Source organism: Bison bison, unplaced genomic scaffold (assembly GCF_000754665.1).
Source record: "Bison bison bison isolate TAMUID 2011002044 unplaced genomic scaffold, Bison_UMD1.0 scf7180017864473, whole genome shotgun sequence".
NCBI classification, from domain to species: Eukaryota; Metazoa; Chordata; class Mammalia; order Artiodactyla; family Bovidae; genus Bison; species Bison bison.
Genome location: NW_011495034.1, coordinates 13,260,984 through 13,274,562, shown reverse-complemented (window position 1 = coordinate 13,274,562; position 13,579 = coordinate 13,260,984). Strand labels below are relative to the sequence as shown.

General features: G+C 42.6%; 1 protein-coding gene and 1 long non-coding RNA gene across 2 annotated transcripts in view; one reads left to right on the top strand and one right to left on the bottom strand.

The window, feature by feature from the left end:
* LOC105004257 overlaps nt 1–13,579 on the top strand; it is a 124,496-nt gene that overhangs the window by 9,082 nt on the left and 101,835 nt on the right. The window lies entirely within an intron of this gene.
* The window catches only part of ROS1 (ROS proto-oncogene 1, receptor tyrosine kinase), a 119,315-nt gene continuing 115,367 nt past the window's right edge, over nt 9,632–13,579 (bottom strand). The window contains exon 44 of the mRNA XM_010861810.1: nt 9,632–12,234. Within this exon, the coding sequence (XP_010860112.1) occupies nt 11,924–12,234 (311 nt within the window). The 3' untranslated portion in view covers nt 9,632–11,923. The remainder of the gene's footprint in view (nt 12,235–13,579) is intronic.

Here is a 13,579-nt window from a genome sequence, read left to right as displayed (position 1 = left end):
CAGGCACAGAGTCGGACACGACTGAAGCAACTTAGCAGCAGCAGCAACTAGATATTAAGTACATTGAGCAGGTACCACCAACTCTTGTGAGAAAAATACACAGATTATTGCATTAATTGTTTTATTTTATTATGTGCAAAGCAATTTAAAAATATAGGTTCATCTAAGGTTTATGTACAAGTTGAAAAAAAATAGTCTAAAAGCCTGCTTCAGTTAAAAAAAAAAAATCCTCTTAATAAAAGGAGTGGGGAGAGGTTCTGTCACTTTTAGGAGGGAATTAGTGTCCCAAGTGGCTCAGTGGTAAAGAATCTGCCTGCCAATGCACGAGAGGCAAGTTCAATTCCTGGGTTGAGAAGATCCCCTGCAGTAGGAAATAGCAACCCACTCCAGTATTCTTGCCTGGAAAACCCCATGGACAGAGGAACCTGGTGGGCCACAGTCCATGGGGCCACAAGAGTCAGACACGACTGAACAGGCATGCATGCACACATCCTTTTTCTGTGCTTCTATCTGGATCCTCAGTCTGGGTCTTCTGCTCAAGGACATCCCTTCAACAATTGTCCTCTCTCTTCCTGCACCATCACTTCTCCCCCTCTACTGGATCATTTCCATTAATATAAAAACAGGCTGCAATATTTCCTGCCTCAAAAAAAAACCTTCTTGGACCCCATCTTCTTTTAGTTACTGGGCTTCCTTGGTAGCTCAGCTGGTAAAGAATACAGCTTCAATGTCAGAGACCCAGTTCGATCCCTGGGTTGGGAAGGTCCCCTGGAGGAGGCATGGCAACCCACTCCAGTATTTGTGCCTGGAGAATCCCCATGGACAGAGCCGCCTGGAGGGCTATAGTCCATGGGGTCACAAAGAATCCAACATTACTGAGTGACTTAGCACATCACTTTTTACTTAGTAACTCATTTCTCTGTCCCTTTAAGTGGCAACAGGCCTTAAATGAGTCATCTTTTTGCTCTCTCCACTAACTTTTACATCTTCTCTTGTACCAACTCTAGCTTAGATTCTACTACACACACTTGCCAAGGTCATCAGCTAGTTCTAGATAAACCTGAAGATCAGCTCTCAATAATCTTTTACTTCTCTCAGCAGTAGGATGATGCATCAGTTAAGAACCTCTGATAAGCAGATGTCAAGACACATACCATGTACTTGAGGCATTATTAATCTATTCTAGCAAAGACAGTGGCTCCGATGATAAAGAATCCTGCAATGCAGGAGACCTGGGTTCGATCCCTGGGTTGGGAAGATCCCCTGGAGGAAGGCATGGCAACCCACTACAGTATTCTTGCCTGGAGTATCCCATGGACAGAGGATCCTGGCAGGCTACAGTCCATGGGGTTGCAAAGAGCTGGACACGACTGAGCAACTAAGCACAGCACACAGCAAAGATACTGCACCTGGCATGGCAGCTGCAATCGGAGTTAGTATTTGATTTGCCTCATGGTACACTAAAGCTATTCTCCAGAGTCCATGTGGTCTTTTCAGGAGCTCTGGTGAAATAAAAGGAAATAAGACAGAAGCCATGAACACTGTGACCTTCTAACATAAATGCTGGTGCTAATCATTGTAATTCCCCGGGATCCAATTGTATTTTTAACTTACTGTATCGGCTAAGGGAAGGAAGAGAGGAGAGGCACAGTTCCAGAGTTGTCTGTTTGGCCTCCACACACCATGATACATTTCACCCCACAGGTCAAAGATGCAGTGGGCCAACCACCAAGTATGTCAATCCCTATTACACATTAAAAAAAATTATTTATCTATTTGGCTGCACTGGGTCTTCATTGCTTTGTACAGGTTTTCTCTAGTTTCTGCAAGTGGGGGCTACTCTTCATTGCAGTGCTCAGGTTTCTCATTGCGGTGGCTTCCCATTGTGGAGCACAGGCTCTAGGCACACGGGCTTCATTAATTGTGGCACATGGGTTTAGTTGCCCCATGGCAGGTATGTGGGATCTTCCCCAACCAGGCGTCAAACCTGTGTCCACTGCATTGGCAGGCAGATTCTTCACCACTAAGCCATCAGGGATGCCGGGCTCCCACCATTGCTGCTGCTGCTGCTGCTAAGTCACTTCAGTCGTGTCTGACTCTGTGTGACCCCATAGACGAAAGCCCACCAGGCTCCGCCGTCCCTGGGATTCTCCAGACAAGAACACTGGAGTGGGTTGCCATTTCCTTCTCGGATGCATGAAAGTGAAAAGTGAACGTGAAGTCACTCAGTCGTGTCCGACTCTTAGCAACCCCATGGACTGCAGCCTACCAGGCTCCGCTGTCCGTGGGATTTTCCAGGCAAGGGTACTGGAATGGGGTGCTATCGCCTTCTCTGGGCTCCCACCATTAGGTATTAGTTAATTAATGTAGTTCCTTTGAGGTGTAGTCTCTTCCTCCTCTATCAGATCCAGTCTATCCCAAGCCAGGCTAGTTTGGAATTTAACCTGGTTATCAAGTTGGTAGTGTCCAGGGGAGGTGTGTGCAGCTCCTGAGGGGGCCCATGTTTCTTGCTGTGGAGAGGCCACAGGAGTATCTTCCTGTACAGAATGCTGGCTCTTACATTAGAGCTATGAGCCATCTTGACAAGCAGGGAGGGGTCTGCTGAGCCAAATTCCTTGGGGGCATCCATCCAGTCTCTCCCCAGTCCAGAGTTTCAGGGTCTTAGGTTTTCTCAACAGACCTACCTTGACCGATCCGTCCCACCTCTCTGGAGCTCTGTAACTCTCACACGCAAGGATTCCCCCTTACTTGTGTTTGCTCTTACTTGACAGTTTATAAACGTCTCTTTTTAACCTATCAGAGACGTCCTCTAGCTCTCACACTTAGCCTTTGTTTGCTACATAATCTTGATTTCTCATGATCCTTCTTCAGGGAATTAGGGCATCTTAATAAGAGCCAGCCAGTTCCACTGTTCTCATAGACATCATCACCTCTGTGTCTTTCAAAAGCTTGAATCATCGCATTGGCAGAGGTTCCCCTCCACGGGACATTTTTCTTATTCACCACTGGTGAAGTCCTTAGCTCTTGGGGCCCCCACTTTGTGCCCAGGACTGTCCACGTCCCAATATCCCTCATGATGCGGTCCTCTTAGCCCCGTGATGAATGAGCCAGACCCCAAACCCCAACTTGCTACCTGTTTTCTTTGGCTTTTCCTGCTACTATCTATATTAGTTAGGGCCTCAAAGAAACAGATGCCAAGAAGAATAGATGTGCAAATGATTTGTTGGGATAAATGTTTGGGGAAGATAAAGGGAGGGAGAGAAAGAGTAGGTTTAAAAAAAACCAAAAACACCTTCAGATTGCAATTCAAGCCTGAAACCTGTTAAGAACAGAGAGGCAGGAGGAATGGATGAGGAGAGCCTGGAACTACAGTGCTGTTCTGGGTAGGTGTCAGCCAGACTGAGCGGGTGTCAGTCCCCAAGTCAGAATGGCCTGACAGTGGCCAGATAATGTCCAGATCAGGCAGGAATGGCCCATTTCTGGTACTCTCCTGTGTTTAGTCAGTGGCTGGAAATGGCCCACGGGAAGCCTGACCTGGCATGAATGTCACAGTAGATCTGAAGGTACAGCAGCTGGACGTGTCAATTAGCCATGCTCCCCAAGGCAGGTTCTCTTGAAAGATGATCTAAACAGCACACCTCCGTGTCCAACCACAGGGGACCATGTAATTTATGGTCTGAACAAGATCACTTGTAATGTGAAATGAACATGGGTAATAATCCAGGACAAAGGCATAAACTGGGAGTATCCAGGCAAACTAAGACATATGGTCACTGTCACTGCCAATAATATTTGACACAGTTCATAATTCCATCCCTCTTCAAACACTGTATTTATTTGACTTTCAGGATTCCACGGGCTCTTGATTTTCATGCTGCTTTTCTGACACCTCCTTCTCAGTCTTCTTTGCTAGTCTCTCCTCAGCTCCTGAATGTCTAAACACGGAAAGACTTTGGCTTCTGCCTTCAGCCCTTCTTTCTTATTTATCCGCACTGCTGGTTGAGCTGGGCCAGTCTGGTGGCTAGTCAATACGCTGACAGCTCTGCAGCCAGCACCCCCTCTTTAACCCCCTCTCCCACTGCATATTCAGCCTCTCCCCTTAGGTCTCTAAGAATCCTCTCAAAATGAACACATCCTAAACTGAACCTCTAATTGCCACCTCACCTCTCAAGATGAATCTTCTCTCCTTCGGTCTTTCCCATCTGATAAGCGGTAACTTACGTTCCTCCCACTGCTCAGGTTAAAAATCTTAAATCTTTTCTTCTCTGGTACTCCATATCTAATCCATCAGCAGAACCTTCAGAAGAAACATAGAAGCAACCACTCTCTTCACTTTTACTGCTGTATCTCCTTCCCTGCCAAGCCATCATCACCTCATGGTTAATCATCATAACTTTCTGATTTTCCTATTTTTACCTCTCTGTCCCACTCTACTCTCAGTCCCTTCTTCACACAGGCTCTGAAAGATTCAAGACCAAAGTCAAATCATGTATTTTGTATGTTCAGAACCCCCCAGTGTCTTCCTATCAGGTAAAAAGCCAAAGTCCATACAGTGGCCTGCATAGTCTAACCCCCACTAGCACTCTCCTCTCCATCCTTTCTTTTTACTTGCTGTTAAGTTATATGAATTCTTTGTATATTTAGCCCACCAGGCACCTCTGTCCATGGAAATCTCCAGGCAAGAATGCTGGAGTAGGGAGTGGGTAGCCTTTCCCTTCTCTAGGGGATTTCCCGACCCAGGGATCAAACCTGGGTCTCCTGCATTTCAGGCAGATTCTTTACTGTCTGAGCCACCAGGGAAGCCTATGTTTGGGGTATTAGCCCTTTATCACATTTATAATTCCAATTATTTTCTCACATCCGGTAGATTGCTTTTTAATTTTGTTGATTTTTTTTTTTTTTTTTACTGTGCAAAAGCTTTTTAGTTTGGTGTAGTTCCACTTGTTCAATTTTGCTTTTGTTTTTGGTTTCAGATTCAAAACATCATTGCTAAGACATATGTCAAGGAACTTATCACCTATTTTCTTCTAGAAGCTTTAAGGTTTCAGGTCTTATATTTAAGCCTTTAATCCATTTAAAGTTAACTTTTGTTAACTAAAGGGAGTTGTAAATAAGACAACAATCCAGTTTCATTCTTTTGCATATGACTGTCCAATTTTCCCAATGCCATTTATTGAAGGGACAATCCTTTCCCCATTGTACATTCTTGCCTCCATTTTTCTGGTCATAAATTAATTAACCATATATGCCTGTGTTTATTTCTGGCTTCTCTAGTCTCTTCCATTGAGCTATGTTTCTGTTTTATATCAATACCACTATTTTAATTCTATAGCTTTGTAATATAGTATGAAATCAGGAAACATGATGTTTCTAGCTTCCTTCTCCTTTCTCAAGATTGCTTTGGCTAATCAAGGTCTTTTGTCTTCTTCAATTTTTTTTAGTTAATGTCTTATAGTTTTCAAAATATAGTTCTTTCACTTCCTTGATTAGATTTATTCTTTTTGTTGAAGTCATAAATGGGATTGTTTTCTTAATTTCTCTTTCCGATAGTTCATTATTAATGTAAAGTAAGGTGGCAGACTTTTGTGCATTAATTTTGTATCCTGTAACTTTACTGAATTTATTAGTTCTAATAGTCTTTTTATGGAGTCTTCAGAGTTTTCTATATATAATAGTATCTGCAAATAATGACAGTTTTACTTCTTTCTCAGTTTGGATGTTTTTTATTTCTTTTTCTTGCCTAATTACTCTGGCTAGGACTCCAGCCAGAGAAGGCAATGGCACCCCACTCCCGTACTCTCGCCTGGAAAATCCCATGGACGGAGGAGCCTAGTAGGCTGCAGTCCATGGGGTCGCCAAGAGTCGGACATGACTGAGCGACTTCACTTTCACTCTTCACTTTCATGATTGGAGAAGGAAATGGCAACCCATTCCAGTATTCTTGCCTGGAGAATCCCAGGGACAGAGGAGCCTGCTGGGCTGCTGTCTATGGGGTCGCACAGAGTTCGACATGACTGAAGCGACTTAGCAGCAGCAGCAGCAGCAGCAGGACTCCAGTACTATTCTGAATAAAAGTGGTGAAAGTGGTCATCCCTGTCTTGTTTCTGACCTTAGAGGAAAAAGCTTCAGCTTTTCACTGTTGATTATGATGTTAACTGAGTTTGTCATATACTGTCTTTATTATGTTGATCTCAACATTCCCTCTATGCCCACTTTGCTGAGAGCTTTTAATTATAAATGGATGCTTCAGTTCAGTTCAGTCCAGTCGCTCAGTCATGTCCGACTCTTTGCAGCCCCATGAATTGCAGCAGGCAAGGCCTCCCTGTCCATCACCAACTCCCGGAGTTCACTCAGACTTACGTCTATTGAGTCGGTGATGCCATCCAGCCATCTCATCCTCTGTCGTCCCCTTTTCCTCCTGCCCCCAATCCCTCCCAGCATCAGAGTCTTTTCCAATGAGTCAACTCTTCGCATGAGGTGGCCAAAGTACCGGAGTTTCAGCTTTAGCATCATTCCTTCCAAAGAACACCCAGGGCTGATCTCCTTCAGAATGGACTGGTTGGATCTCCTTGCAGTCCAAGGGACTCTCAAGAGTCTTCTCCAACACCACAGTTCAAAAGCATCAATTCTTCGGTGCTCAGCTTTCTTCACAGTCCAACTCTCACATCCATACATGACCACTGGAAAAACCATAGCCTTGACTAGACGGACCTTTATTGACAAAGTAATGTCTCTGCTTTTGAATATGCTATCTAGGTTGGTCATAACTTTCCTTCCAAGGAATAAGTCTTTTAATTTCATGGCTGCAGTCACCATCTGCAGTGATTTTGGAGCCCCCCAAAAATAAAGTCTGACACTGTTTCCACTGTTTCCCCATCTATTTCCCATGAAGTGATGGGACCAGATGCCATGATCTTTGTTTTCTGAATGTTGAGCTTTAAGCCAACTTTTTCACTCTCCTCTTTCACTTTCATCAAGAGGCTTTTGAGTTCCTCTTCACTTTCTGCCATAAGGGTGGTGTCATCTGCGTATCTGAGGTTATTGATATTTCTCCCAGCAATCTTGATTCCAGCTTGTGCTTCTTCCAGCCCAGCGTTTCTCATGATGTACTCTGCATAGAAGTTAAATAAGTGGGGTGACAATATACAGCCTTGACGTACTCCTTTTCCTATTTGGAACCAGTCTGTTGTTGCATATCCAGTTCTAACTGTTGCTTCCTCACCTGCATACAGGTTTCTCAAGAGGCAGGTCAGGTGGTCTGGTATTCCCATCTCTTTCAGAATTTTCCACAGTTTCTTGTGATCCACACAGTCAAAGGCTTTGGCATATTCAATAAAGCAGAAATAGATGTTTTTCTGGAACTCTCTTGAGTTCCCTCGAGTTGTGATGGTGACCTCAGGGAGCTTCTCATGGTGCCTATGGAAGTCAGGAATACTTTTGAGTTGGGAGGGGCGTCTCGGGATTCCTCTGGGGGTCGGTGCAATGGAAGAGGGCCTCATTTTGAGTTTAGGTGGGAACCTCAGGGTTCCTCTCCTGTTCTGACTTGGGTCTTGGGGTGTGTATGCCGTTTCAAACAGGGAGTCAGGTCTAGACTTTTGTGGAGGCATGGAACTCTGCTTTCCTCTAGAGTTTTCAAAGAGGTTTCAGGCCTCCAGTCGAGTTGAATTTGGGACCTGGGGCTCTTTTCAAATTTGCAACTGGGGTATCAGTCCTCCCTTCGTGTTGTGAGTTGATTCTCGGGTGACATTCGAATGGGTGCAAGGGAATCAGGCCTTATCTCGAGTGGATGGGGAAATCCATGTCTTTTGAATTGTGACAAGACCCCCGGGTTCCCCTCCAGTTTCAAGTAGAGACCATCCTCCTCTTGAAGTGCGACGGTGATGTCGGCATTCCTTTCCAGACGAAGCAGGGGAATCGACCCTCATCTCGAGTCGACAAGGGGAAAACAGGGCTCTTCTTGACTTGTGGCAGGAAACTCAGTGTTCCTCTCGAGTGGGGACGGGTATCTGGGGAAACTTCTGGAGTCTGAATTACATACAATGGCATTTGTGTTGTATATGTTGGCCCTTTGTTTTTTCTGGTTGTAAAGAAGCCTAGAAGGATTGCAATAGGTCTTCTAGTTTGGGCAACCCAGAGGCTTGATCAACTGTAAAAAGCAAAACTGAATGGGCTCCTCTTTACCAAAGAGAGAAAATCAAAGAGAAGTCAAGGACAACTTAACATTTATTCCGCATCCATAAGGCCATTCTGAGGATAAAAGTTGAGTTTACAATGAGGGAGAAAAATAATTTTTTGTCTTCTCTAATATCCTTTACCATCATTTCAAGGACTTTCAGCATTTCAGGCTCATCTAAGTCTGATCTGAAACTCAAAGCAGTCCACAAACTTCTGTAATATATCTAGGTCTCAGATAACTCAGAATCAAAAGAATCCTCATAAGTATCCCTCTCGGCAATATACCAGTCTTCTGGCATCTCTTTTATGAGCTAAAAGTGAAAACTTGTGAAATGTGTTGGAAAAGGATGATGAGAAAGCCAGAAGTGAAAGTGAAGTCACTCAGTCGTGTCCAACTCTTTGCGACCCCATGGCCTGTAGCCTACCAGGCTTCTCGGTCCATGGGATTTTCCAGGCAAGAATACTGGAGTGGGTTACCATTTCCTTCTCCAAGAGATCTTCCTGACCCAGGGATTGAACCTGGGTCTCCTGCATTGTAGGCAGACACTTTACCATCTGAGCCACCAGGGAAGTCCTGAGAAAGCCAATTCACCCATTACATATGAATAGTTACTTTATATTAAAGATACAAAGGGTCAAAAGACACCACCTGAGTTTGGAAAGTTTGCAATTTATTCAAGTTAATAAAACACATAGAAATAAGGTAGAAATACCACACCACAATACCATAATTGCCAGTTAACAAGGCATAAAGACAAGAGCAGCAGTAATTCTGATAAGAAGGAGGGGAGGGAGTTAGAGACAAGCCTTTCCAACAAGTTGGAATATGAGCTGACCCTAAAGGATGTCTGGAATTTAGATAAGTAGAGAAGAATAGATGAGACCATTCCAATAGGCCAGGGAAAACAAGGATGCATAAGCAACACAGAATATCTGAGATCAAGGACAGGTTCTTTTCTCCAGGACATTTTGAATAAAGCATTTGCAGCAGAATTATAGCGACATATTAATTTTCTCCAGGTAAATCTTTGTTCAACTGGCAACATTAAAAAAATGTCTTTCATTTTCAACCTAAATATTTTTCTTACAGACTGTTTCTTTTCCTTGAACAATTTAAAATTAAGGTTAGAGTTATTGATTGGCTTTGTATTGTTTTGTTTATACCAATGATAACTTCTGCGTTTGGGAGCCATAATTTCTCTCAAGTCTAATATTCCCAGGTCATTTTTGCAGATAAAAAAACTTGTCAATGAGATTTTATTCTTCTGTTAATTTTTAGTGAAAGTGGTCGCTCAGTCATGTCCGACTCTTTGCGACCCCATGCACTATAGCCTATCAGCCTCCTCCGTCCATGGGATTTTCCAGGCAAGAGTGCTAGAGTGGATTGCCATTTCCTTCTCCAGGGCATTTTCCCAACTCAGGAATTGAACCTGGGTCTCCCGCATTGCAGGCAGACACTTTATCGTCTGAGCCACCAGGGAAGCCCAGTATTTTTTTTTTTTTTTAAGTGAATAACACATTTTAACTAGTGCCGATTTTAGCCATAGCCAATTTTTCCCTCTTGATTACAAAATCTAATTTTTCCAGAATAAACTTACAGTTTTCAATATTATCAGCCATTTGTATTTTTATCAATTACTTTGATTTATAATAAATTTTCCTATGCGATTTCAGCCACTGTCTATTTTATGTTGTAGTAAATATTTCTACCAATATCATTTATTATAAATTATTTTTAAAAGTCTAATAATTTGCACTTATATCCTAGCTAAAGCATGATACTTTATGGGCTGTTCTCCTCAGATATTCTGTAAATTTCTCTATTATACAGATTGTAATGCAAGTGTATTGTACTGAAAATCCAATTCTCCAATACATTTCTTTGTGCATTCCAAAATAAAGTTTCTGTATTGCTTTGGCAGAGAAAAAGTCATAGATGCAAAAAGCAGAAGCTGACTCTGACTTAAAAGAAAAACATTTATTAAAAGGATATGGAGATAAGTCACAGAATCCTTGGGAGGGCTTAAGAACCGAACTCAGAGGCTATGGAGCAGGGAACCCTTGCTAGAAGCAGACAGCAGAACCAAGTCCCCAGTCTGCCTGCCCTGGTTGCCAGAGGCACCAGGCTCCAGGCTTGCTCTCCCGGCTCCCCTAAGCCCTGGACGCTGCGTTCTGGGAGCCAGACTAACTCCACTTGCCACCATGACCAGGCGTGACTCACCGGGGTCCCTGTTTCTTTGCTTCCTTCTCTCTCAATTAGAAGCCTGTGGTGGGTGTGTCTGAGAGGTGGGGGCTAGGGTCACTGCCTGCCTTCGTATTGTATGAGATCTTAGGGAAGCAAATAGAACACGGCTCCCCATCTGAAGATGAAGGTAGAGGAACTCCCCAACAGGGGAAGGGGCGTCATATGGTAGGCCAACAAAAAGAATGATCAATGCCCATTAAAAAGTCTAAAGATCAGAGGGAAAATATTCTGCCTTGTTCAGTGGATACTAGATATGATAGAGTGGCCATAAATCCTGGACCTTTACTTGGGGGCTGTTCACCACAGAACAAACACACCGACTTCCCTGTGTACCTCACCATACAGCCTGTCATCTCTGCAAGTTCCCAGGCAGTGGACACATTTAAAAATGAACTAAATGATCCAAAGCAGGAACGGATCCATGTTCTGCTTCCACAATAGTTTTTAGCAAATGTTATTAGTATAATCAAAGTGTTCTTTGTGTCTTGTGAACACTCTGTATGCTGCAACTAAATAACACATCGACTACTTTCATTAGATCTGTTGTTAGAACGCTTGAGGCTTCCAGATTTAAATGGGTAACTGCAAAGAATGACTGGCTTTAAATCAGTGTTTCCCTGAATCAATTTTTTAATAGTTCTCATTTAGGTGCTTATTATTTTGTATGGTTGCTGAAAATCATATAGTTTGAATTAACATTATATTGTCATTTATATTTAATTTTAAGGACAATTTCATAGTAAATGTAATCTTAAGCGTTTAATGTAGAAAATAGATATGGCAAATTAAAAATCTCTATATTAGCTAATTTCCATAATATTAATAGCACAAAAATCACAGAGTCATTTGTATATGATCCAAAGATCATGGAATGCTAAACTTTAGGACACAGAGATCTTCATGGTCCTCTTTGCAATATGATTGAAACTGCTGTTCCAAGACTCCAAAAAACAAAATATTGTAGAGTAGTCATTAAGGACAATATTTTATTGTATTAATAGCTTTCTTAATGACTCGTGTCTCGGGTGCTGGTTCCTTCTGTATGTGTAGAGTTATTTAGTCATTTCCTTTGTCCTGCTTGGGATAATCTGTAGTTCACTTGGCCCCCTGAGCACACTTGTTCTCCTCCTTCAGGTCTTTGAACGTACGTGTTTTCTTTCTAAGATGTTTCTCTTAGGGCCCAGACTGAAGGGTGGGAAGTGGCCTAAGAGACCTCGGGGCAAAGGATCACAGTTTCATTTCCAGACTCATTAGTCTTTCTAAGCTTTTCAAATGCTCAGAGGTTCACCACAGAATTCTGCTCAAGGTTAGACTGTTGGTATGGAGATTGTCTCAACCTAAACCAAATGGCTCTTAGAACCAAAATTAGAATACAACTTCCGGTGTTAATTTGGAGTCACAGACCACCACACCACAACATCTATCACTCTACTAGGTTTTCTTTCCATGACCACTTAATGGGAGGAGTGTTTATCTCAACCCTGCATGTCCCAAACAGAGCTATTAATCAAACCCATCTCCATATCCACTGTGAGTGAGGCAGGCATAGTTCAGGCCTTCAGCCTTGCCAGGAAGGCAGTAAGCCACTTGTTTTTCTTGGCAGATAGCTATGTCTGCATGTGGTTCCTTCTCTTCTTTCCTCAGACCACAAGATTCAGATTCCTTAGAGCCTAGAGGACCCTCAGAATTGGCTTCACCTTGTCTGCATTCTGTAGCAAGTACCATGTAGTTTAACCCTTCTTGGTTCTTGGTTTCCATTAAAGCAACCGACGTAACATCATCTGAATTCAAACAAATTGGATGACCATCTTCATCTGTGAAAAAAAATACAAACATTATTCTAGCATGTATTTGGTTTCCTGTATTTGTAATATTCAGGTTCTATGAAAATTAGAAAAACACCAGCCTTGCTCATTGGTTCAGTAAACATTTATGATGACCACTGAGGGAACACAAAGATAAAAGACATGTTCCCTGTCCTTGATAACTACTACAGGCTAGTAGGAGAGCAGAAGTAATAAAATGCGATGGAAGGTTACGTGTGCTTATGTAAGAAAGGAATACGCGAAGCAGTAAGAGCATATAGAGGTAACTGCATAACAGGTGACACAGATCTGGTCTTTGTGACAGGAATTAAGTGGCCCTAGGATGGCCCTTTTGCATAAAGTGCTTATCCTTTCATCTTGCCACATTGGCTAAAATATCTACCTTTAAAGATGTACTTTTTTAAGTCAAGGAATTCAGTCATTTATTAAGCTAATATTTATTGCCTGCATCCTGCATACCCGGCCGTGTCCTAGGTATTGATGAGATAGCTGTGCACGAAACACATTTGTTGCTATTTGGGGTTTACACTCTAATGGGGGGGTACAGACAATACACTAGTGGACAACTAAATCTATGTCAGGTGGCAATAAACACTGATATGAAATATAATCATAATAATTGTTATTAATACGTATAGAGTGCTAATTACATACCAGGCACTGTTCTAAGCTATATGCATATATTAACTCATTCTTCCCCTATTAAGTAAGTACTGGCACTATCCGCTTTCAACACATGAGGAAATTGAGGACAGAGGAGCTTAATACTTTTCCCAAGGTCACACAACTAGAATTTGAACCCAAATTGTCTGGCTCTAGTCGGTCCTCACGTTCACCTCCCCAAGCAGAGAGAGGAGCTGCCATGCTACGTGCAGAGGAGGTAGTGGGCAGTGTGCCCTACAGGAGCTCTTGAGAGGGACTGACTCCAGACATACATGTGTGAGGTGGGGGTGCCTGCAGAGAAACAGATAGAGGGAAATCTGACCTTCTTCACAACTGTGCTCATATTATTTTGTCTTTCTCTACTTAAAGGCTGGCCTTCTTACGTAGAAACGTATAAGAATTCTATTGAAACCTAATAGCAGAGATTCTGAAACATTCCACAAAATTCTAGGGACTCTACCAGATAAACATACAAATGTATATTGAAGGAATTATTTGTTTTTTATCCATGTTTTCTGAGTGTTACTGAGTGTTACTGCCTGGATGAAAAGTTTACAGTCAGAAATACAACTGTCCTTTCACTCAGCATCACATTTTACAAATCAGAAACATTTCAGTCAATAGATGAAGGTCCCTCCCTTTCTCCTAATGATACTTCCAGCACAAGAGT